At 37.2% G+C, this 25,586-nt stretch overlaps 2 protein-coding genes across 2 annotated transcripts; both read right to left on the bottom strand.

Moving 5' to 3' along the window:
- Positions 1-1,063: 1,063 nt before the first annotated feature.
- LOC137721424 (uncharacterized) lies at positions 1,064-3,857 on the bottom strand. The gene is made up of 3 exons (XM_068460515.1): positions 3,492-3,857; positions 1,699-1,837; positions 1,064-1,597 (listed from the first exon to the last, which is right to left on the bottom strand). The coding sequence occupies exons 1-3, from the start codon at positions 3,855-3,857 to the stop codon at positions 1,413-1,415; spliced, it is 690 nt and encodes a 229-aa protein (XP_068316616.1). The 3' UTR covers positions 1,064-1,412.
- Positions 3,858-5,714: 1,857 nt separating this feature from the next.
- LOC137721132 (ras-related protein RABC1-like) lies at positions 5,715-10,693 on the bottom strand. The gene is made up of 6 exons (XM_068460245.1): positions 10,398-10,693; positions 10,239-10,307; positions 9,284-9,349; positions 7,001-7,122; positions 6,332-6,460; positions 5,715-6,087 (listed from the first exon to the last, which is right to left on the bottom strand). Exons 1-6 carry the CDS (start codon positions 10,540-10,542, stop codon positions 5,977-5,979), a joined length of 642 nt encoding a protein of 213 aa, XP_068316346.1. The 5' UTR covers positions 10,543-10,693; the 3' UTR covers positions 5,715-5,976.
- Positions 10,694-25,586: the final 14,893 nt, after the last annotated feature.

Below are 25,586 nucleotides of genomic sequence, written 5' to 3'. Positions count from 1 at the left end.
GCATGTTTATCTAAGGCAGTCAAGTTAGCTATTGTTCCAAGAGGCGTGTCTAGGCAATAGTTAAACCAAATTAGGCTGACGTGAGAATTTAGGAAGACAGTTTGAAGACAACACCATGTCATGTGCTTCATTAGTTGTGCAATGTCTTTTGATATTTTCTATTTAACATAAGACATGGATACATGATGCTTGTGAAACATGACATTGCTTTTTATATTTCATAACGCAGGATAAAGGATGTCAGGTTTGGTGTATGACAAACAGTATGAGGTATAAAGTGATGGACTTCTGAGTGATGCACTCTTGTTAGTTTGGTGATAGCTTAATAATCGTTCTAGTGGATATGTACATTCTTTTCTTGCAAGGTCACACATTCCACCTCCTGTACGAGGAGATAAACTACAATGGTCATGAAGTATGTGGGTTGATTGGGATTCTGCCACACCGTAAGTGGGTGAGTGCGAGATGTAGGATTTATCTGATAAATAAATCCAATAGTGATCCACCCACCCAAATTAGGGTGATGGATTGATATAAAGCTCCTATTATCTTTTGTGAAATGTAGAGAAAAATCAAGAGATATTTAGATTGGAGCATGCTTGGGATTTTTATGGGCGTTTTAGTCATTGTACCATTTTCCTAACCACTATATAATAAGGCTTTGGGGAAGAGAGAAACACAAAACAAAATACAAGCATTTTCAAAGTTCACAATATTCTAGTTAGGTCTCTAGGGTGGTCTCCATAAAAGGTGAAAATTTAAGGGTAGCTCGACATATCGTAGCCAACTCAACGATCTTCGAGGTTCTAGACACACAAGGAGGTTCCACACCTTTGTTCATGTTCGTATGATCGTGTCGAGATCCAAACTTCCACACGAGAGGTATAAATTTCCCTCTACTTAATTTATAGTCTTCCAACACCCGTATACACTCTTGTTTACTTTTGGTCTTTCGAATAAAGAAAAGGAGGCTTTCAAGTCTTCACATACCCTTTCCGTTTTAGCATGACAAAATAACAATGTTTTACAATTGCACTTACAAACGTTTGCACTCTGTGCACTGACTAATAATGATGTTCAGCAATAATTGATACATAATGTAGCGTCAAAATTATATTAAAGTAGAAAATACAAAGAAAAAGGAACGAACTGTGTCTTCAATCACTAAGATACAGACGATGTTAGAAGCCCGCAGCCCTAGAGTTGGGACTGGTAGCCAAACGAAAACGAGAAGCCTTGTATAAGAAAGATTTATTCGTTTTCACTTGGTTTATCACCGGAAACCATATCGTAAGTTACAATGATAATATTTCTTAGCGTAAGTATTTACAATTTGTAGGTGACCAATAGATACCAAACATCGCCGTGACTGTTGAGTAGTTCGTAACAGAATTACATAAAACATAATTCTACTAGGAAAGTGTGATGAAGTGCTGCAATGAACTAACCAAACTTGGAGGCCAATGCTTCTTTTCTTTGACATATGAGAGGTCCGTATAGTGAGGATCAAGAAGCGTTGCAATTGTGAACTGATTTTCTGCTAGCAGTGGGGCGTGTTTGTCGACATACAAGGCTGCTGCTAGAGCTGCATGCACTTCTGTAGAAAAAGCAAACAACAAAAATGAATTCGTTAGAAATTGAGAGAATTTTTTCGGGCTTAGCTTAGGCAAGGAACGTAATATCTACTCAAGTGGGTACCTGGATATCCCTTCAAAGATATGGAAACATCCTCCATCTCTGCAATTGCATCTTCTCTGTTGCCAACCTCATACAAAACCAAGGATCTGCCTACTCTTGCATAGTCTGAAAAGGCAAAGTCATTGTACTTCTCAATCACCTGAAATGAGATAAAGACAACGTTAACTGTGAAACTCGTTTCTTCTACCCGTCTGTCTCTCTGAGTAATGGCTAGGTGCAAAAATGTTCCTTGATTAGAGAACTGAAACAATGCACAAAAGCACCAAAGACGAGGCGACTTTTAAACAAGGAACCAAACCATCATGATTCATGATGACGACAATGACATAAGGTAGTTGGCTGCTGAAACACAAGATATGCACATTTCAAACTGTCGAGATGATTCAAAAAGGCAGAGCAATAATGATTATTAGACACACAGAAAAACTATATAATTCTGAGAGTTAACTGACCAAACACTCCTAATTTCTCTAATTTGTAGGCAGCGGAAGATTATAAAATAGAACACAAAAACAGGTGAACTATTTAATCCATCCGTTGTGCAGCTTATCTAAAGCTGAAACTGCTGTCTTTCTTCTCCTTTTTTTTGTTTTTTTCGGTGAGGTCCATCGTAGCTAAGCACATTTCACCCAAGGGAAGATCAATTTAAAATATGAGAAATATGTTTCTTACATGCTATGTAACAACGAAAACACCATGACATGGCAGGAGATGTATCCTATCCAGGTCCAGCCATACACGCATTCAAGGAAATAATTGAACTAGTTTTTGAAAGCTTTGATTTATTTGGACATAAAAATCAATTAAGAAAACTTTGTCATACTATTGACCCACAAATTCCATAGAGATCACAAATAACAGCTGACCTCATACGTGCGAGGAATACTAAAATTTTATTTTGCAAACCATAGGAGAAGCTACATATGGCTTGACAAAGGACCATGCATCTTCATAGATATTGCTAGATAAAAGCGCTTTCCTATAAGAGTAAGATCAGCCCCTCTCTCTCTAGTGCACTACTCTGTGGCATTTCCAATAACCACGTCCACACACACATGCATACACTCATACGCCAAAACAAGAGAAGAGAAGCATGCGCGAGATCAAATCAATTCCTGTTGGAAGATTGGAGGCTATTCGAAGAAGCAACTCTCGGCTGGAATGCTGGAAATCAATCACAGTTATACCTTTTTGGAGCTAGCTGTTATATCCATTGTATAACTCTTGGCTAGGGCTAGGTAATTTATTCAAGAGATTGTTTACTTTAGCCTACAATTAAGGGATCATGTTTCCTAGTTATTATAAAATAGTTAGTAGTCTTCCAAGGAGTAAATTAGGGAGTTGATTGGGGACTGATTGGAGGCTGTGTCATCCGTTCCCTTCTCTATATATGTTCCAACTTGTAAATGATTTACACATGAACTATACATCAAAAATTCAATAATTCCACATAGCTTAACAGGTGAGTCATGTCCGTACCGGAGTTTCAAGTCCACCATTGGCTTCATTCAATCAAGTTAACGGTTTATTTGGTTCCGAAATGATTAAAAGAAATGAAATGATAGTACTGTATGATACGAGGCAGCTTGCTTTCGGATAAAAATATAATTGCCATTGTTAACTTTTGACAGAAAACTCAAAAACAGAAACTGGACAACTACTCAATGCCCACGTTTCCTTGGGAAAGAAATAACCCCAAATCCAAATGTCCACCATTACCAATATATAAACACAAAACTCAGGAAACAGGCAACAGGCAAAACGTAGTAGTGGTAACGTGAATGAGTGAGTACCTGAGTAAAACAGACAAGGGCTTGGTCAAAGTCACCCAGAGCCTGTAGTTCCCTCCCTTTCTCCAACAACTCCAAGGCATCCGATATTCTTCGAGAAATTGCATCGCTTGCGTCTCTCTCAGCAGCGCTTATCGGGTTGAAGCTTGTGAGAGCAGAAGAAGTGGAACCAGAAGGAGTTGTTGAATTTACATTGGTACTGTTGGTGTCACTACAGCTAGCTTTACTTGGGAGCAGAAAAGTAGCCAAAGGAAGTGACAAGAGAACCAAGCGCCTGCTCAGCAATGGCGATTTTACGTTTGCTGGTTGAGTTGAGGAAGAAGAGGTCGGGAGAAGATGGGGAATGGGTGGTGCTTTACATGCCCTCATATTGTTTTGATTTAATTTTGTTGGCAAAGCCTCTCTGCCTCCGAACTTTATACTTTTTTTTTTCTCTGTTTTTTTTTTGGGAAATGTTATTGGCATTCCAAAAATCTCATTTTACACTCCTCTATTTTTCTTTCTAAATATAGAAAGTTTGGAGTGTAGAATGAGAATTTTGGAGTGCCAATAACAATTCCTTTTTTTTTGGTAAATCCAATTTTATTAGACTATTTCCAACCCTTTGAGTTAAAACCTAAAAATTTAACATCAAAAATTTAAGTGTTAACCCAGAAACAGTTTTTCTGCTCCAACCATTCTAGGTTAAATTCTTGACCCAAGATTATTAAAGAATGAATTTAGGCTAACTTTTTTTTTTTTTTTTTTTTTTTTTTTTTCTGAAGTAGGTTCTTTTTTAAAAATAAAAAATAAAAATTATGTAAACTATCCTAATTTAATTTTATGAACATTTTAACCTAAAAGTATTTATGTCACATCCCGGCTCGGGGCGGATCACTTCCCGGGCTCGCTCCACCACCATAGCACGATATTGTCCGCTTTGGGCTTACCATTCCCTCACGGTTTTGTTTTTGGGAACTCACGAGCAACTTCCCAGTGGGTCACCCATCATGGGATTGCTCTAGCCCCCTTCTCGCTTAACTTCAGAGTTCCTATGGAACCTGAAGCCAGTGAGCTTCCAAATGGCCTCGTGCTAGGTAGGGATGGGAATATACATTTAAGGATCACTCCCCTGCCCGATGTGGGATGTTACAATCCACCACCCTTAGGGGCCCAACATCCTCGTCGGCACACCACGGCCAGGGTTAGGCTCTGATACCAAATTGTCACATCCCGGCCTGGGGCAGATCATTTCCTGGGCCCGCTCCACCACCATAGCACGTTATTGTCCGCTTTGGGTTTACCATTCCCTCACGGTTTTATTTTTGGGAACTCACGAGCAACTTCCCAGTGGATCACCTATTATGGGAATGCTCTAGCCCCCTTCTCGCTTAACTTCAGAGTTCCTACGGAACCCGAAGCCAGTGAGCTCCCAAAAGGCCTCGTGCTAGGGAAGGATGAGAATATACATTTAAGGATCACTCCCCTAGGCGATGTGGGATGTTACAATTTAGATTCCGATAAATATTAAAAAATCACTAAACCGACACCATGAAACTCATGAAACACTATGAAATAATATTTTTTAATTAATTTAGCTGTTGGATTTAATTTTGGACAATTAAAACTTTTTTTTACCGTTAGATTTGACCATATTAGATCTCAACCATTAGAATCAAACAAATTTATAAATATAAAACTATTAATTAAATAAATTAAATGTGAACCGTTGGATAACCAATGATCTGTTTGAATAGTGACCATCAGATTTGAAAATGAGCCGTTGGGCTTGTGTCACGAGGCGAGATGATGGCTAACACACGGGTGGGCCAGCAAAATGCTGAGGCTACTCAACACATGCGGGCCGTGCGAACTTCTAGGCTTGGGCAAGTCCACTTCTAATGCAAGTGCTCTCTTGCTTTTTTGAAGCCAGAAGCACGTCTAATTTGTTCTGACAAATATGGTCATAAGTGCTTTTGGTAATTTGTAAGTACTTTTAGTTATTTTATTAACACTTTCAAACAAATCCTTAGATTTGGATATTCGGTGTAAGTACCTACATGACAACTACCAAATTAGCGACATCGATCTCTGCTCGTCTTTTTATAATTACAAACGATAGCATTATTTAATATGCACCAGAAAAAATAAAAGGAAGAATTTAAACTCAAATGCAATGAGTTGAAAAAGAATGTCCTATTCCCCCCAAAAAAAAAACATATATTTAAGTTGTACGCTACATCAAAGTGAGAAGCTAGGAATCTTTTCTTATATCACTTCATGCTGGTATTATATCAGTAATTCTTCAGGCCTGTGACAATATATTAATTTTAATTCTGTTTGTACACATAAATTAGTCCAAAAGAAACCAAAAAGATGAGGAAGAAATCAGATAAGCTATATTTTACAAGTGAATTGCAATTCATACAATGAGTAATTCCCTGAGTGACAGAGGGACCAATTTAGTGCTAATTAGAGATCTGAAATGCTTGAGACAGGTGTGTAAGCTTCAGCAACAACCGCTGGTCGATGCATCGGACTGTGGCGGTTTCTCCTTAAAGATGTTATTCTTCTTCACCCCTTTAGAACCCTCGGCTAAGAGACTAGGAGTATCCAGAATCTGCATTAGAATATCAGGCCATCAGTTCATTAAAATATCATTCGTTTTTATTTAATAAGATTATTAGAAATTCAACCAATAATTCTTTGTGCAAATTAAATATCAACGATTGCCTTTGCGAACAATTTTGCTTTCTTTCTTCTTTTATATTTTTTTTTTCCAAAATATTTATTCTCAATTAGTGAGTTTTCATAGATTGATGCAGACACGATAAATGAGATTACGAGATTGAAGTTCTCCAAACCTTTAAAACAAGCTCTTCGAAGCACTGCTGCACATTAACTCGAGTTTTAGCACTGCACTCAATAAAGAGGCACCCAGATTCCCTAGCAAAATTTATTCCCTCTTTCTTTGTTACAACCCTGTCGCTTTCCTGGAAAACAAGGATTGAGAATTAGGTGCATAAACATAGGGACCTCACATGAACTTGACCTGTAATCTTGCCTGTGTTTATCAACTCAAATGTTCACCAAACATACATGCCAAGTGCCTAATAAGTGAGGGAGCTGTAAAATAGAAAACTGGACATTTTGTGGTAATGCAACAGTCGCACAAGACAGAATAGATACGCAATTACAATTTAAAATCAAAATCAAATAAGAGAGGCGGAACAGCCTCTAAAACCCTCATTTAGTATGTAACAGTAGCGTGATACAGAACAGGTTGTAGTTAGTAAACCAGACGCTGAAGACATTATTTCCAACTATAACTATCCTGAAAATCTGATTTAAATTCTACCACTAACCTGTTTATCTTCTTAGAAAGAAGGATAATGTCTTGATCCTTTTCGCTTTCTTTAACTACAACCTAATATGCAAGGACGACCCCAAGCCAACAAGGCTTCCCCCCGCTTCCCCCAAAATGATTAAACAATACCTCTCATGAGAAATTCAAATTGGAACAGTGAATATACCTTGTCAACTTTGTTCCCAACAAGCATCTTGATGCAGTCTTGATTTGTTGAATAGAGTTCTATTTCTTTGGCCCATACATCACAAAGGTTTGTAAATGTTTCTCGCCTCGTTACATCGTAAACTATTGGGGTAACAAAAAACAAATTAATACTTGTAACTGTTACTATTATCCTTGAATCACCATAAATGACAAATGTGTTAGTACGATTAACTTCAAAGTGATAAGACCCATAACCTATCCTCTAAAAGTTTCACCAAAAAGTTCCACCAAAGTTCTGAATGCACTATCTTTCATCTAAATGAAATTAGAGCGATAACAGGCCAAACAAAATTCTTTCCACAAACTACATTTAAAATTACGGAATAGCCACTGCTTTCCTCTAATTACATTTAAAATTTGTTTGTTCCACTAACTAGATTTAAAATATGCTATCTTTCATCTCTTTTGTAGCCCAAGATTAAGACCACTGTGCCAAAATCTAACAAAATTTTTTAATTCTAGAAAGAAATATCCACTCGAGTGAAATAAAATACAAGCATAAGTAAGTTTAAGAGTTATTCTACAAGTCTCTATTAAGTCAAAGAGTCAACCTAAGCATCAATTCTGTAATTCTTAACAATTCAATGTCTTTAAGTTTTCTAAGAGAGTCCTGTTATGTTGTAGGGAGTGTTCAGTCATACATTACATTAATATCTGCTATTGCCATTTTCTGCTCTATAAAGAACCCAATAAGCCTCTTTGCCATGGCATGAGTGGACCATTTTCTGCTCGCACAAAAGCCAGGTTCTCACCAGGTGGACACATATTTTTAAGGGTAGATACATCTTACCACCTCAACTTTGGTCACGTAACAAACTCATACCCCATCTTTTAAACATTGCAATATCATACATCAACTTACGAATTCGTTGCAATGTCATACCACCATTGAAAGATCTGTAATTTGTCAGTTAACTGCAAAGGTGGCATGCACAGGGCCCGTAACCTTGCCCAACTAGACGAAAAAATTAATTAAATTTTAAAATTTTTAAAATCTCTCCCAATTCAATTCGCTCTTTCACCTAATCTGTTCCAATGGTGTCGTCTCATTTCTTCTCCAAGACCACCATTCCCTTCTCCTCCTCCATCTTGACCTCTCTCCCATGGCACCCCTCCCCCGCCTCCTCCTCCACCACATTCCGCTCTAATCACCACCGCCGCACCCTCACCATCCTCTCCAAAGGCGAGAGTGTCGTCGTTGTTGAGTCCTACAAGACCGACATGGACATTGAGACCTTACAGCATCCTCTCCACCATCATCGTCAGGGAAGGCGAGACCGTGGTGGGCACTTGCCCATTTGGCCGAATTAGGCTTGCTAATGTGGGGGATGGAGACATCAATGGGCAGAGGTGGAGCCCATGCGCATGACTTGGTCGAGTTGCTTCGCGGCTAGAGGATCAATTTCAAGTGAATCCAAGATTGAGGGGCGGACTCGATCGAGTTCGCGAAGCTGATGCTGTCATCGGGGCTCGTCTGCAACATCGTTAACTGGTAAATAGGCCTAAAGGAAAATAGACCTCATCAGGCCTCGTCGAAAAATAGGCGTGTGGGGTGGCAATGGTGAGCCTAGCCTTGGACATGGTTGATTGACAATATAAGGTCATTGGCGGGTGAAGGTGCGCGGTGGGGAGTGGGTTGCGGTTTTGGTTGTGAAGGAAGGAAGGAAGGGGGAGACAGATGGACTGGGGAAGAAGGGTGAGGGTAATGGGTTTGTTGGGGGTGGGTGCCACATTTTTTATAAAAAAAATTTAAATAATTTTATCTTTAATTTATTAACATTTGATTAATCTTTCATAGGGCGAGGGGGTGGGCCCCGCGTATACCTCATCAGCAGTTAACAGACAAAATTCACCAATTTTCTACCAAAGGTCGAACATTGTAACGAATTCGTAAGTTGATGTATAACATAGTGATGTTTAAAAGATAAGGTATGAGTTTGTTATGTGACCCAAAGTTGAGGTGGTAAAATTTCACATTTAACAGTATTAAAACAAAATTGGAAATTCATTTACAAGCACTAATCTAATATATAAATCTTGCTAATGACCTCTGTCTTCGAACATTCCATCAAATGCATCATAGGGAAGCTATACAGATCATGTTCCAAAGATTATTCTATTTAATGCATCACACATAAAAGTTCAAGAACAGAGGCAGCATCCTATACGCAACAATGCAATAAGTCATGATCTGCATTTTTCACTTGAAAGAATAATAAAAACGGATGTAGGTAACACTTACCCATAATGATCCCTTGCGCACCTCTGTAATATGAACTCGTCAAGGTTCTAAACCTCTCTTGACCAGCTGAGAAAATAAACATTTAGAACCTGTTAGAAATTGACATCCAAGCCCTACTCTTTCTAAACAAATTGATGAAGGATAGCTATGCAAAACCAATTTACAAGAAAACTGAATGCTAAGCAAAATAAGCAGTGAAGGATATCAAATATTATGGGGCTTATCCATGCATTAATAACAAGAGGATCATATAGAGCAAGTCTCAATGCCAAAAACAGAGCTTAACTGTAAAGGAAAATGAGGTAAGGGCTATGCGGGCTAGGCGATTCAGGGTACAGGGTTCCGTTATTTTTTAATATTTTTTTTTCAGAACACATCTTATATCTCGCGTCGTTTCCTGTTTCCCTTCTCCCTATCTCTCCACATAGACGGGTGTGATGATGTCAATGCCATGATGGCTTAAATTTTAATTTCCCAAATTCTCAATAAAGTACAGTTTTTTTAGAGTGTAAGTAGGCACCTATTTATATGTTATATAAGAAATTGAATTAAATCCGCCTAGGCCCCACCTAGCCGCCTAGGCGCTACGCCCCAACCCACCGCCCGACTAGTACCTAGCGTCTTTCAAAACCTTGGTCAACACGGCAGAAAATGAATAGATACACATGTATCAAAGTTCTCTTCATTAAGTAAGGACAATGTGATCTAATAATATAACAACCCTATAAAACACTATATTTTCGATTAATTCAACCCTTTTCTTTTGATAAATGATCCGAATTTCGTTAAGTTTATCGTGCAATTTTGGGTAATGACGACATACAAAATTAATTAAACAAGGCCCCTAAATCATGTCACATAGGAACCCTAAATCATATCACATAAGAAGGTTCACTACAAATATATAAATCTCCATAAAATTAGGAAGCAAACCAATGAGGGAATTGGGATTTACCTGTGTCCCAAATTGCAAGCTTGAGTTTTTTGCCTCTGAGAGTAACATATTTGACCTTAAAATCAACACCTGCACCCGCCAAAAGGAAACAATGAAGAATTTGCAAAGAAAAACGAAACGAATGAAGAAATTGCAAAGGAGGAAAATGGGAATGCAAACCAATGGTGGGCGAAAGGTCTTCAAAGGAGTCGGATGTGAAGCTGAGGAGCAGGCTGCTCTTGCCGACGCCTGAGTCGCCGATCATCAACAGCTTGAACAAGTAGTCGAACTCCGCCGCTTGATTTGAACCCACCGCTGATTCCATGCACCCTCCCTGTATTCAATCTTCTATTACACATCCAATGCAATGCCCAGATCTATCAATCAATCGATCAAGTAACCGAGGATGCAACCGGAATTCCGTACTTCTACCCAGTTTGCTCCCAATTCGGAACTTTTCCTTCTCTCTTCTTCCTTCCTTCGCTCTCAATACTCAATGCACGCTATTTGGACATTTTGGCCTACAAAAAAAAAAAAAAAATTTAAAGGAACTATTATTATTATTACTACTCTTATATGCTGTGAAATTATTTATTTTTGTTTTTAAAATTGAAAAAGAGGTGAAGTGGTGAGAGAAAACATGCAAGTGGGGAGTGAGAGGTTGAATTTTTAATTTTTTTAATTAGAAATGTTAAAATCACCTATAGATAATGCTTAACCAAAAAACAAAATTTTATTTTGTGAAATTACATCGCTGCCTTTAATATTTTTGTTATGATAGAAGACTAAATAATATTTTCACTTTCTTTTAGTTAACAAAGATGGTTATATTAATATGTAGTTTATATTCGAATTTTTATCACAAATGATTCTTGAAATTGACCCACACCATTAAGATGATATTTGAAATTGAAAATCGATCAATGTAGTCCTTGAAAATAGGTGTCGCAAATCAATGTGGTCTATCTGTAACATCCCACATCGCCCAGGGGAGTGGATCTTGTAAACCTTATATGTATATTCCCATCTTTACCTAACACGAGGCCTTTTGGGAGCTCACTCGCTTCGGGTTTCGTAGGAACTTTGAAGTTAAGCGAGAAAGGGGCTAGAGCATTCCCAGGATCGGTGACCCTTTGGGAAGTTCTATTCATGTGAGTTCCCAGAAACAAAACCATGAAGGCGTGGTCGGGGCCCAAAGCGGACAATATCGTGCTACGGTGGAGTCGAGCCCAGGATGTGACAATTTGGTATCAGAGCCGATCCCTAGCCGGAAGTGTGTCCTCGTCAGGCCCCTAAGGTGGGTAGATTGTAACATCCCACATCGCCTAGGGAAGTGGACCATGTAAGCCTTATATGTATATTCCCATCTCTACCTAGCACGAGGCCTTTTGGGAGCTTACTGGCTTTAGGTTTCGTAGGAACTCTGAACTTAAGCGAGAAAGGGGCAAGAGCATTCCTAGGATGGGTGACCCATTGAGAAGTTCTGCTCGCGTGAGTTCCCAGAAACAAAATTGTGAGGGCGTGGTTGGGGCCCAAAACGGACAAGATCGTGCTACGGTGGAGTCGAGCCTGAGATGTGGTGGGGGCCTGGGGCGGGATTGTTGGAAATATGCCCTAAAAGTCAATCTTTGGAAGAAACCTTTCAGGACAATGAATTGATGTATAGATGATTCTTATACATCGGAAGGCAAAGATACTAATTAGGACTATCTTAATAAACGAAATATGTCCTAAATAGTGAATCCATGGACAATGGATCGATGGAAGAAGTAACCTAATGATGTTAGATTACAGAGACCTTCTTCTCATAACCATCATGTCCAAAAAGGTTCCTCGTCATAGGATTGTCGGAGGGATACTGACAATCCATAGACAGGTACATACTATGTCCGCTTCAATTGGAAGGATGGAAAGTCTCATCCCATTCGTGTAGTGACACTAAGACAAGTATGTAGGTGCTCATTAAGGGAATGAGTTCACTGAACACAATCGAACGAGAGTACTTGCATGGAGGTCTACTCACATGTCAAGCAAGTAACTCTAATGGTTGGAATAATGTAAGTAATCCTTTGACCTGAGGCATCGTCGTTGTCTTGTGGTTAAGTACTTAATCTTTGATTATGTTAAAGTCATTCCGTTCGCGAGTGTCCAAGGCATCGTTGGGGTTAAGCCACTTAGCCATGAAGGCAAGTGAATGCGTGGTGCGAGAATTATACGCACACAAATTAAACCCTCTTTTTGACAATTGTAGTAAGTATGTAAGTAGGGATCGTTCTGGACCGGGGATTAGGAGGGATTGTTAATCACTTGGATTTGACTCAAAAACGTAAAAATGTAATATACAACACTAAACTAGACTCAAAGAATGTAAAACTAAACTTTAAAACACTAAAACAAACCAAAAGACTCAAAACAACACAAACACACTCAAATCTGCCTAAAAACCACTTTCTGGGCAGTTTTGAGTATAAACACAAATTTGGACGAAATTATGTTGTAACTTGACTCAAGACTCTTAAAAACACAAACTAAATTGATTTCTAACTAAATTGACATTAAAGTAAAGGGGGATTTAGGTTTATACGAAATTAAATTAAATGAACAAATTGCAATTAAAACAGAATGTAAATGTGAATGTGATAGAATGAATGGAATGAAGGCTAGCTAAGGGGTTCATCTCCATACATGTTATACTTGCATAATAAAACGATTTCCAATTGCATTTCAATAAACCATTAATTCTCAACACCCCAAGTTAACCGTGATGCACTAATTAACCTTCAAATCTTCCTAAAGTTATTGAATTGGATGATTGCATACGACAACCCAAAACATTCCCCACAAGTCCCCTACATGATTGCATAATATAGATACAAGCAAGAATCATTACGCTCTATGAAAATTATAAGTGTTGACGAGACATTCGTTACTATGGAATACGCATGAAACTTATGCCAAGAATTCGTTTAACGCGATTGTTTATAAGCAACCTCCACTACTTGTGAATATAAGTTCGTAACTATTAGGTGAAACTCACTTATATTCTAGCGTCATATTCATGCATGAAAATTAAGTGTGCACTCTCAATAAACATACATAAATAAGTTATCAATCAAACAGTTAAACGAATTGAATCCACAACTTATGAAACGCAATTAGAAGTAATCAAATCAAAATGCAAGCATAAACATATATTTCGAATTCCCCCCTAGCCAAGGGGGGTTTAGTTGAATTTAAACATTGGAATCAAAGAAACACCTAAACATTCCAACAACTCAAACTTGAATTGTATGAACGTTTAGGCCCTCTTCTCTTCCATTCCTCATTCGTACAAAACAAAGAGTATTGAAATTAAACATTGAAATCAAAGAAACACCTAAACATTCCAACAACTCAAACTTGAATTGTATGAACGTTTAGGCCCTCTTATCTTCCTCTTCGTTGTAGCACAAGGTCTAAGGATAGTTTGATGGTGTGAATGGTTTGGGGAGTGGTTGGAGTGGCTGCAATGGAGGAGAAAAGTGTTTTGGTGGCTGCTGCAAGGGTGTGGAGAGGTTTTGACGAATTTCTGGAATATGGAAGAGTGAATGAGAATGAATGAGAATGAATGCTTATTTATAGGTGAAATGGGGGGAACATGACAGCTAGGAGGGAATGTGGCTGCATGTTTGAATGATTAAAGGATGCATGTGGGTTGGAATTGCATGTGCAATGAATATGTGGCTGCATGTGCAAAGGGACAATCTGAAAATGCATGTGAAAGCATGTGTTGGCTGCAATGATGAAATGGATGGGAGTGCATGTGGCTTAATTAATTAAAGGGAGTGCATGTGCAATGTTTTAAAGGATGGAATGCATGTGAATATGATGGAAATCTGATATGGTGATGGGAGATGCATGTGGCTGATTTATGCATGTGAATGCATGTGGCTGCAATGGATTAGGAATCCTTCAATTTCGTCCATTCCTTTTGCTCCAAACATAAGCTATCCATTCCAAGTCCAATTTTGCTCCAAAATGCTCCAAAATGCATCTTTTTGCTTCCTTAGCCATATGAACCTAAAAACACACGAAAATGGCTTAAACGACTAAAACAACTATGAATTAACAATATAAATGCACGAAAACAAGCTAAGTAAGTCGCCTAAATATGCTTCTATCAATGCGCAACAAGGAATCTCTAATCCTCGATAAGAGAGGATGACTACTCTACGATATGATTCGGGAATCTTCGGCCGAAGTATCGAGCGTAATAAAGGAAAGCCTTCCTATACGTCTCAAATGAATCATATAAGAAGGAATAATCACATTAGGGGTTTGACATTATAAATCCATACCCTAGTAATGTGATTGAGAGTATTGTTTTAGAGAAGGATCGAATTACATTGTAATTCCAACTGAATAGGTTCTCCGAATAACTTCTACATTAGCTTGGGTAGCCATGATATATGGTTAGATGTCACTCATGGCTTGTGAGTTCTTCTAGATGATTAAATGTAGTCATCAAAAGGAAGGTGAATTAAAAGTAAGTTTTAATTCACTAAGTGATTGGATAATCAATTGGATTGGTGCCAATCACCTCACTGCCTTGCTAATTAGAACCTAAAAGATTGTTCACCAATACACTCTTGTAATGAGTAACTAATGGATGAAGGAAATAATTAATTGGATTAATTAAGTGTTTTGATTAATTTAGAAAATCTAAAGAAATCATAAAAGCGATAAAGATCGTTTTGGGCTTAAAGAAACGTTCGGGTTTAATTAGGCCCATTGGGCCAAAACCCATTGGGCTTTTATTCAAGCATTGGATGACTTGAAATAATTAAAAGCCCAAAGCCCAAACCAAACACATATGGCCGGCCACCAAGGGAGAGATAGGTCAAAATGTTGACTTGTTTCTTTTGTCTATAAAAGGAACTTTATAACACAAAGTTCACAGGGGTTTTATGTGTTCTAAAAACAACAAAAGAGAAAAGAAAAGCTCTCTCTCTTGAACACAAAGGGCCGGCCACCAAGGGGGTGATTTAACTAATCATCTATACACCCTTTTGGTTATTCCTTCATCTTTCTCATTACAAAGTGGGTGAGGATCTTTAGAGGTTTTCATATCTTTGGAAACTTGAAGAGAACCTAGGAGCACTTACTTTACAAAGTGGAGGAAGCAAGGAGGGAGGCTAGGCTCAAGGAGTTTGAGGAGCAAAGATCTTGAAGGTGGTCCATCCTTGGTCTAAGATCTAGATCAAGAGGTATAAAACTAAACCTCTAGTTTGTTCTTCTTCTAAATTTTGTTTTGATGCATCTTATATAAACCTATGCATCTTGAAGGGGATTTGCATGACTATAGCTTTGATAAAATGTATGACATGCTTCCGTTGCTTTCGTATATAAATTTTGAATTGTATATGCATGCTAGTCACTAGAAATCCCACATGAATCTCATAGATTTCCCTTCAAGTGGTATCAAGAGCCAAAGGTTTATGTATGATGTGTCCTTTTAGATTTTATGCATATGGGTTTAAATTTATGTATGTCATATTATTGCTTCATTCAAAATATGTTTATCTTTTGTTTTTTCAAAGTGTTGAAAAATTGTAAATCAAAAGTTGAAAAGGATATGCAAGAAAAGTGTTTTTGATGCATGAATGAAGTTTGAGTTTAAATTGTTTTTCATTCAAAATATGTTTATCTTTTGTCTTTTCAAATGTTGAAAAAGGTGTATCAATAGTTGAGAAAGATATGTATGCAAAAATGTTTTGGATGCATGAATGAAAAGAGGGTTTAGAAACAAAATTTTTTTTTTTGGGGTTTTATTCCTTAAAGGGGGTTCGGCTAAATGGGGATTTTTTTGTTAGTGTTTGTGTTTTGTTTTGAACCTCACACACACACTTTGAAGCTAGAAAGTAGTGATCTTGTCACTTTTGTTTTTTGGGTTTGAAAAATCACCAAGAACATACAAATCTTGAAAATATGTTCATGGTTTTGTTCTTGGTGTTCATGGTTTGGTTTTTGGTGAAAATGGTTTTACATGCATTGTTTTGTGGTTATGGATGATGTACATACCATCCATAGCCTACACCAAAATTTAAATTAATACCTAGACTTGTCTAGATATATATTTCCATCACCCTTTTCCCTAAAGTCCTTAAAGCAAAACTAAGTGACAAACAAGATATATTTTTCTTCTACTTTATGTTGGTTCAATGCAAAATTGGGTGAGATATCCCATCCCTTAAAATGTGGCCGGCCACCCTTAGTGGATTTCCCACTTGTGGGGTTTTTTTGTAATTTAAAAAGTTGTTTTTACTTTTGAGTATTTACGGTTTAACCCCTAACTTTTTCATATTTGCATTTAGGCCCTTACTATTTGTTAAAGTTAAAATGTTTGATTTTAATTGTTTGAACTCAACATAATATTATGCCCATATGCACTAAATCTAATTGTTTATATGTTGCATTCCATTTGATTATTTAATATGATTAAGTAGTTAGAAAATGGGTGACTATGGACTTATGCCTTAAACGATAATTGAGCTATGAGATAAGGCGCTAAAATCAAATTGTTTGAACCTTGGGAATGTGTTTTAATTACTGTTTCAATTGCACCTTGTCACGTTTCGACATTAATCTATCTCTCCCTCTTAGTATGTGTAATTTGTAGGAATTTGTACAAATCGGTTTGTAATTCTTATTACTTCTTAATCTCTTTTAGTTAGTTGATTCCCTCTAGTGCTAGACTAGAGTTTCTTTAACTATTGGTAAGGAGACATAACTAAAAGAGGGTTTTGACATGAGATTCAAGATTAAATGGGTCCAACGCCCTAATAAGCAATGAATGATTGTCTTTCATTTCTAATGGCTCAATGAAAATGTTTTAATTGGATTGAAAAGCACGTAATTAAAATGACATAACCTCCCCGAGATCTTATTCAACAATGTTGGCTCGTTGTTGCAATAACCCAATAAGTCCATGGTCATCCAAGAGCCTAAGATAACTATAAAGTCCAATTTCAAAGGATTGCAAAAACCGTAGTAGTAGTAGTTACTTCCAATATTTGAAAAATTCGTTTTTGATATTGATTTTTTTTTCTCAAAACAAATAGTGGGAGTATCATACGCTACTAAACAATAATGATTTCAATTAGTAGTTATATATATCTCCAATATTTTGAAAAATGTTTTGATATTGATTTGTTTTATGAAAACGAATAGTGGGGATATCATATGCTACTAATTTCATTAACTTTGGACTAGTAGTTGTAATAGGACAATTTATTTGAATATGTTTAAATAAATAAAATTGATGAGACCTTAAAATCCCTCAACCAATAAACGAATATTAAGTTGATAAACGAGAGATGTTTTGAACATTTCTTCGTAGGCCTTCCACCGTGGTGGGCTCCAATCGTTTGTGACTCATGCACCAGCTTCACCCTATAATGGGGAAGTACAAAGTATGTGCTTACATCCAGGAGGAGTCCATAAACATATGATGAGGTGAGTGTAGACAACGAGTATGACCAACATGATATAATTCTGAGGTTGTGCTTGAACCTCTACATAAACTAAGCATGGTGGGAATAACTTAACTAAGTGCAATGGTGCCAACATGATATAATTCTGAGGCATTCATTCTCTAGAGGCCAAACTAGATGGGTAATTACAAGAGTTGTAAATGACTAAAGTGTTATTCTCTCATCATTATTTTTGCTAACCAACATGATATAATTATGAGGTGGGCTTGGTAATGGTGAGTCTCCCATACCCCGCTAAGAGTTCAACATAACTCTCGGATTCTATTGAGGGATATGGAATTTGCCAAAAATGGTGGGTGGTGTCATTCGGTTTAAAGACCCGAATCATGTGACTTAATCAACAATCAAACTAATTTATTTTATTGTTTATGTATTAAGATATGGTTGGAAGCACGTTCGCGAAAATACTCGACAAACATTGCCTAGAGGGGCATAATTTCCCAACCTGGTATCGTAATGTCAAGATTCTCCTAACATTGGAGAAGATTGTTTACGTGCTTGACAAGCCTCCTCCTGACATACCTCTTGGCCCTGAGGCCACAGAGGATGAACGTGCTAAGTATGACAAGCACGTTGAGGATGATACACAAGCCAAGTGCTATCTGTTGGCTTCCATGAATGAGGAGCTACAGAGACAGCACGAGGGCATGGACAGTGCATTTTCCATAATACTCCATCTTACGGAGTTATATGGTGAAGGGACGCGCAACCGTTGCTTTAACAATGTTTGTGAACTTGTGAAGAGCAAGATGGTCAAAGGGGCTCCAGTGCATCAACATGTACTGAAGATGATAGGATTCATAGAACAACTGGAGAACCTAGGTACTCCACTTGACGGGGAATTGGCCCAGGACTTTATATTGGCTTCTCTTCCTGATTCATTTTCGCAGTTCGTAATGAACTACAACATGAATAAGATGGATCATATTCTCTCTGAGTTACTAAATATGTTAGTAACTGCTGAGAAGACTATGAAAGAGAACGTTGTAGAGACTGTTGCAGTAGCCTACAACAAGCCATCCTCTTCCAATCCTAAGCCGTATGGCAAAGGAAAGGGGAAGGAGATAAAGTCTCCCACTCCTAAGCCGAAAGGAGGAGTGAAGAAAAAGAAAAAGGCAATGGAGCCCAAGGGGACTTGCCACCACTGTGGAAATGAGGGGCATTGGAGGAGGAATTGCAGGTTTTACCTTGCAACTCTTAAGGACAAACCAAAAGGTATGGTTTATGTTCTTATCTTCAATTCTAAATGTTAGATCTTCTAAATATTTATATTTGATATAAAAGGCTAATCACTTGTATAATTGTATATAGGTGGAGAAGCCAAGTAGAAGAGGAACAAGCAAAGGAAAAGTGGAGAAGGGTTCGATCACCATGTTTTTGCTTACTACTTCGGAAGTTTGTTAGGCATTTAAAGATTGTCTTTAAACTCTCTTATTTTGTTAAGAACTTATTATGTGGCTTCATATGATGGATGATCACTAATATTGCCTAAATGTATGAAGGTATTGTAATTAGTCTCTAAAAGTATAGAGCTAATGTCTTTTGTATTAAACATTATGAATGTTTGAATTATCATATTAAAGTAATGTGAAGAATGCCTTCTAATATATTATTTCCTTAAAGTAGTGTTATGAATTGAATATTGTCTTGTTCCTAGTTGAGATACAAGATTTATATCACATTATAATGATATAAGTAATAAGAAAAACGTTTCTTATATGGTTATCACTTAAACCACAATAATCAAGGTCACTCTTGATTCAATTAGTAGTTTTGAACAACTAATTGGGCATTCTTAAAATTGTTTTAAAATGTTAAGTGTGTTAGTGATTAAAACCAAGAAAGAAGTGTCTAAATCTATAAAAAGTTTAAAGATTTTAATCACTTAATAACAAGGCATCAACTTAATGAAGGTTGAAACAAATGAGCTTGAAAGGTTTTAAAGCTACTACACAATGTCCTCTACCCGTATATTCCACGTTTATACATTTTTGAATGTATGAAATCATTTCTCATTAAAGTCATGAGAAATAGTGGGAGGTGTAAAAATGGATATAAACTTGAATATGATTGGTTTATAGTTGTCTAAATAATAATAGTATTTGACTATTATTAAGAGTTTGTAATTTTAATTGTTAAAAGACTCAAGCTCTTCAAAACGTTAAATTCTATGTTGTGTAACATTCTAAAGAATAGTCTTTGAATGTTGGTTTCGTCAACCTAGCATAAAATGGTTATATGTTGGGAGTCGTCCATCATTCTCTTTTATGAGAACAAGCTAATAACAAAGCATATGGACAAGTTGATGAAACAAAAGGGAATAGTTTCAAAATGAGTCACAACATATAGTTTAACAACAAGACAATCCAAATTCGTCACCTCATGGTTCAAATCATAAAATTTAATTGTTAAGTTTTTTGAAATGAATGCAAAGTTACAACAAGCCCAGTGGGAGTGGGGTTATATTTTGAGCAACAAGTTATGAATAAAGTCTATTTGATAAACTTGAAGTAAAGACTTGAAATTGGACTTATTGATATAGCAAGGCTATCTCAAGGATATTATATGGGAATTAAATCTCAAAATGTTGAAGATTTAAGAAAGCATTTTCCTATATGATAGAAAATCATTTTCATATCCCTTATAATGAATGTGTCATAAAATCACAAAAGGGACACATGTATGGACTTGTGAGTAGATATCCAAAAGTGAAAAACCATGGGTTATCACTTTAAAATATTACTATATCCCAGGATCAGAACCAAAGCAACTGATAGAGTATTATTGCCTTTAAGAAAGGAACATCAGAGTGGGACTCTGGAAGCGTGCATTCACTTAGGTTACGAACCAAAGTGAAAATAACCCATTTTAACAAATGGAACTTCATAATGGATGAAGTACTAATCATATGAATGTATTGTTAGTATCGTACTACAATGGTCTCAAGGTTGGAGCAAAGTTTGTATAAAGTATACAAACGAAATATATAATGATATATTGTTTTAGAAACTGCTTCAAAAGGTGTTTTGAATGGAAAGGGTTCTTTTAGAACCAATGATTGAATCCAAACCATAAGGTCGTTAGTAGCATACTACGACGTAATGGGGCGATAACTCAAGCCATGGAATCAAGGTCTCATCAAAGTATTCGAACACAAGAAAGAGACATCATCAAATGTTTTGGAAACATTTTATAAGTAAATCCTTTTTTAAATAAAAGGATTAATACATAACAAAGTTAACCTACGAGCATAAGCTCACTCAACTAGCATGTATGAGATACACTAGTGATTGACTTTAGTGCAAGTGGGAGATTGTTGGAAATATGCCCTGAAAGTCAATCTTTGGAAGAAACCTTTCAGGACAATGAATTGATGTATAGATGATTCTTATACATCGGAAGGCAAAGATACTAATTAGGACTATCTTAATAAACGAAATATGTCCTAAATAGTGAATCCATGGACAATGGATCGATGGAAGAAGTAACCTAATGATGTTAGATTACAGAGACCTTCTTCTCATAACCATCATGTCCAAAAAGGTTCTTGGTCATAGGATTGTCGGAGGGATACTGACAATCCATAGACCGGTACATACTATGTCCGCTTCAATTGGAAGGATGGAAAGTCTCATCCCATTCGTGTAGTGACACTAAGACAAGTATGTAGGTGCTCATTAAGGGAATGAGTTCACTGAACACAATCGAACGAGAGTACTTGCATGGAGGTCTACTCACATGTCAAGCAAGTAACTCTAATGGTTGGAATAATGTAAGTAATCCTTTGACCTGAGGCATCGTCGTTGTCTTATGGTTAAGTACTTAATCTTTGATTATGTTAAAGTCATTCCGTTCGCGAGTGTCCAAGGCATCGTTGGGGTTAAGCCACTTAGCCATGAAGGCAAGTGAATGCGCAACAAGGAATCTCTAATCCTCGATAAGAGAGGATGAATACTTTAAGATATGATTCGGGAATCTTCGGCCGAAGTATCGAGCGTAATAAAGGAAAGCGTTCCTATACGTCTCAAATGAATCATATAAGAAGGAATAATCACATTAGGGGTTTGACATTATAAATCCATACCCTAGTAATGTGACTGAGAGTATTGTTTTAGAGAAGGATCGAATTACATTGTAATTCCAACTGAATAGGTTCTCCGAATAACTTCTACATTAGCTTGGGTAGCCATGATATATGGTTAGATGTCACTCATGGCTTGTGAGTTCTTCTAGATGATTAAATGTAGTCATCAAAAGGAAGGTGAATTAAAAGTAAGTTTTAATTCACTAAGTGATTGGATAATCAATTGGATTGGTGCCAATCACCTCACTGCCTTGCTAATTAGAACCTAAAAGATTGTTCACCAATACACTCTTGTAGTGAGTAACTAATGGATGAAGGAAATAATTAATTGGATTAATTAATTGTTTTGATTAATTTAGAAAATCTAAAGAAATCATAAAAGCGATAAAGATCGTTTTGGGCTTAAAGAAACGTTCGGGTTTAATTAGGCCCATTGGGCCAAAACCCATTGGGCTTTTATTCAAGCATTGGATGACTTGAAATAATTAAAAGCCCAAAGCCCAAACCAAACACATATGGCTGGCCACCAAGGGAGAGATAGGTCAAAATGTTGACTTGTTTCTTTTGTCTATAAAAGGAACTTTATAACACAAAGTTCACAGGGGTTTTATGTGTTCTAAAAACAACAAAAGAGAAAAGAAAAGCTCTCTCTCTTGAACACAAAGGGCCGGCCACCAAAGGGGTGATTTAACTAATCATCTATACACCCTTTTGGTTATTCCTTCATCTTTCTCATTACAAAGTGGGTGAGGATCTTTAGAGGTTTTCATATCTTTGGAAACTTGAAGAGAACCTAGGAGCACTTACTTTACAAAGTGGAGGAAGCAAGGAGGGAGGCTAGGCTCAAGGAGTTTGAGGAGCAAAGATCTTGAAGGTGGTCCATCCTTGGTCTAAGATCTAGATCAAGAGGTATAAAACTAAACCTCTAGTTTGTTCTTCTTCTAAATTTTGTTTTGATGCATCTTATATAAACCTATGCATCTTGAAGGGGATTTGCATGACTATAGCTTTGATAAAATGTATGACATGCTTCCGTTGCTTTCGTATATAAATTTTGAATTGTATATGCATGCTAGTCACTAGAAATCCCACATGAATCTCATAGATTTCCCTTCAGGGATGTGACACCATCTCTCACAACTATGCCAAAAATTCTATTATGAGCTGATGTGGCACATAAATGGGTTCCACAAGTCTTTTTTTTTTTTTTTTTTTTTTTTTTTAAAAAAAATCAATCAATTTAGTGCTAGAAATAGGTGTCTCAAATCAATGTGGTCCTTCCATCACAACTCTGTCAAAAAATGTGCTGATGTGACACATAAATGGATCTCATAAGTCTAATTAAATTAAAAATAAGTTAGAAATAAGTTTAATAATGTAATCAAACACATAAATCTCTAGGCAAAACTTCAAACACTAAATTCATCTGAAACTACATTGAGAGAGATTCAAGCACGCAATCTTAGATACTAAGGCATATGTTGGAACCAAATTCACGCACCGACGCAGGTGGTGTAGACGCAAAAATCCAAGTAACCTGTAAAAGAGTAAACAAATGTAAGCAAGCTAGGTAATGGGGTGGTGTGCTAGTCAAAGGCTCTCCAAAACTTTTCAGATTCAACGATGAGATCTCTTAGTATCTTGCCTTTAAATAGCTCATTCATGATTGTGATTTCTCAGACCAACTTCACTTCTAGCCTTCAACTCACATCATGAACCTCTTTTTCTGTATCATTACCTACCTTCCAAACCCAGTTTTATTTTTAGTCTTCGATTATTAGGATTTCCAATCATGAAACTTACTTTAACCGTATCTATCTTTGCCAAGAAAAACTAGGCAAGACAAAGATGAACCATAATCTTATAATAGCCTCCCTTGCTTGTTGAAGCATCTTCTATGACATTAATCCCTTGCTTTCCCATACGCGACATCTTCTGCGCAGTCTTTGCATTTGGGTTCAACTTCAGGATGGCGTTGAGATTCTTGAGTTGGTTTTGCTTCATTGGATTTGGTTGTAGATGATGCGGATTTGAGCATTATCCATCCAGGAGGCATGGAAATCAAATTGGAATGAGACCCTTCTTCTGATTCTAAGATGCTGGGAACGAGGTCTTCTTTTCATGCCTCAACCGCTTCCCCTCTCATCCAACCAAACCTTTCCTCCATCACCACCGCCCTAATTTCCTGCCACTCACTTTCCTCGTTAATTCTCCGCCAAGCCATCTTTGCCTCCAAGATCCTCGCCATGGCTGAGTACACTTCTAGCAACCCAAATCTGCCACCAAAATCCTCGTCATGGTTGAGTCCTCACATGCACATTTTTTTTTGTCATGATGACCTCAACATGAAGACAAATCTACTCAATCATAGGGTCGGTCAATTCTGGTCTGATTGCTTAATCCAATTATGCTAGGCCCACGAGTAGCCTGACTAATTTGGTTGTGTGGAGAGGATTTTTTGAGTTTTGAAGATTCAATTGCCATTTGTCTAGGCAAATGGGATAAGGGGGAAATGCTCCTAGGATTGTGATTACTTGTGTGGCGTGCCAATCCTTAGATTGTAAGAATCTGATCAGGCTTCCATGTCTTGCGGAGCAAGCATAGTCGATTTTAGCGAGGCCAGGCCTTGCCTACCATTTTTAAGCCTAACTGGATGTGTGACATCGTTAGTCTGTTTAGGCGGCTTATTCCAATTAGAGTCGTTAAGTCCATGGATAGACTTTTGATGTAATTGTATTCTGATCCACCTTACTACTTGAATGTGCCTAATATGCAAAAGAGTAATGCTATTCATACCATATTTTTTATATGACATTTCTATACCACCTTAGGTGGCATCTAATGTGGACAACCACATCATTTGAAAATTTTGCAAAACCCAAGGAAGCAGAAAGACTCCTCGTATATCACAATCATCATTTAATTAACTAGTTTTTCTTAATTATTAGTTCATTAAATAATGAACTAAATTTAAAAATATGATTAATTCAAATGATGTGGTTGTCCACATCAAATGACATCTAAAGTGGTACAAAAATATGGTATGAATAGCATTACTCTATGCAAAATGTGTGAAATCATGATGTATACTTTTTCTAACATTCGATATTTGCCTCTTAGGTTCATCTATAAAAACAATTTTATTTTTTGTCTCATTAATGAAGTTTAATTATTTTGCATGAATTGTGTAACATCCCACATCGCCTAATGGAGTGGATCCTGTAAGCTTTATATGTATATTCTCATCTTTACCTAGCATGAGACCTTTTGGGAGCTCACTGGCTTCAGGTTCTGTAGGAACTCCGAAGTTAAGCGAGAGAGGGGCCAGAGCATTCCCAGGATGGGTGACCCACTGGGAAGTTCTTGTGTGAGTTCCCATAAACAAAACCTTAAGGGTGTGGTCGGGGCCCAAATCGGACAATATCGTGCTATGATGGAGTGAAGCCTAGGATGTGGTAGGGGTCTGGGCCGGAAGTGACAATTGAATTTTCCAAAAAACTGAAAAAATTAACAGAAGGACACATGTTAAGTACAAGATATTTCCATCCAGCAAAACTAAACTCTTGGTAGTTGAAATTAGGGGTGGAAAAAATTCCCAAAAATCCCGAACCAAATCGAAAAAATACCAATCCCAAACCAAAAATGTCCCAAACTGATTTTCCCAAAATTTTCGGTATGCTATCCTGAAAAAGACTGAAATTTCGGTATAGGAATCGGGATTGTCTTCCTAATATTTTGGTATTCCCATACTGA

The sequence above is a fragment of the Pyrus communis genome, chromosome 16 (assembly GCF_963583255.1).
Source record: "Pyrus communis chromosome 16, drPyrComm1.1, whole genome shotgun sequence".
Lineage (NCBI taxonomy): Eukaryota > Viridiplantae > Streptophyta > Magnoliopsida > Rosales > Rosaceae > Pyrus > Pyrus communis.
Note: the sequence above shows the minus strand (reverse complement) of the source record. Positions and strands in the feature narration are given on the sequence as shown.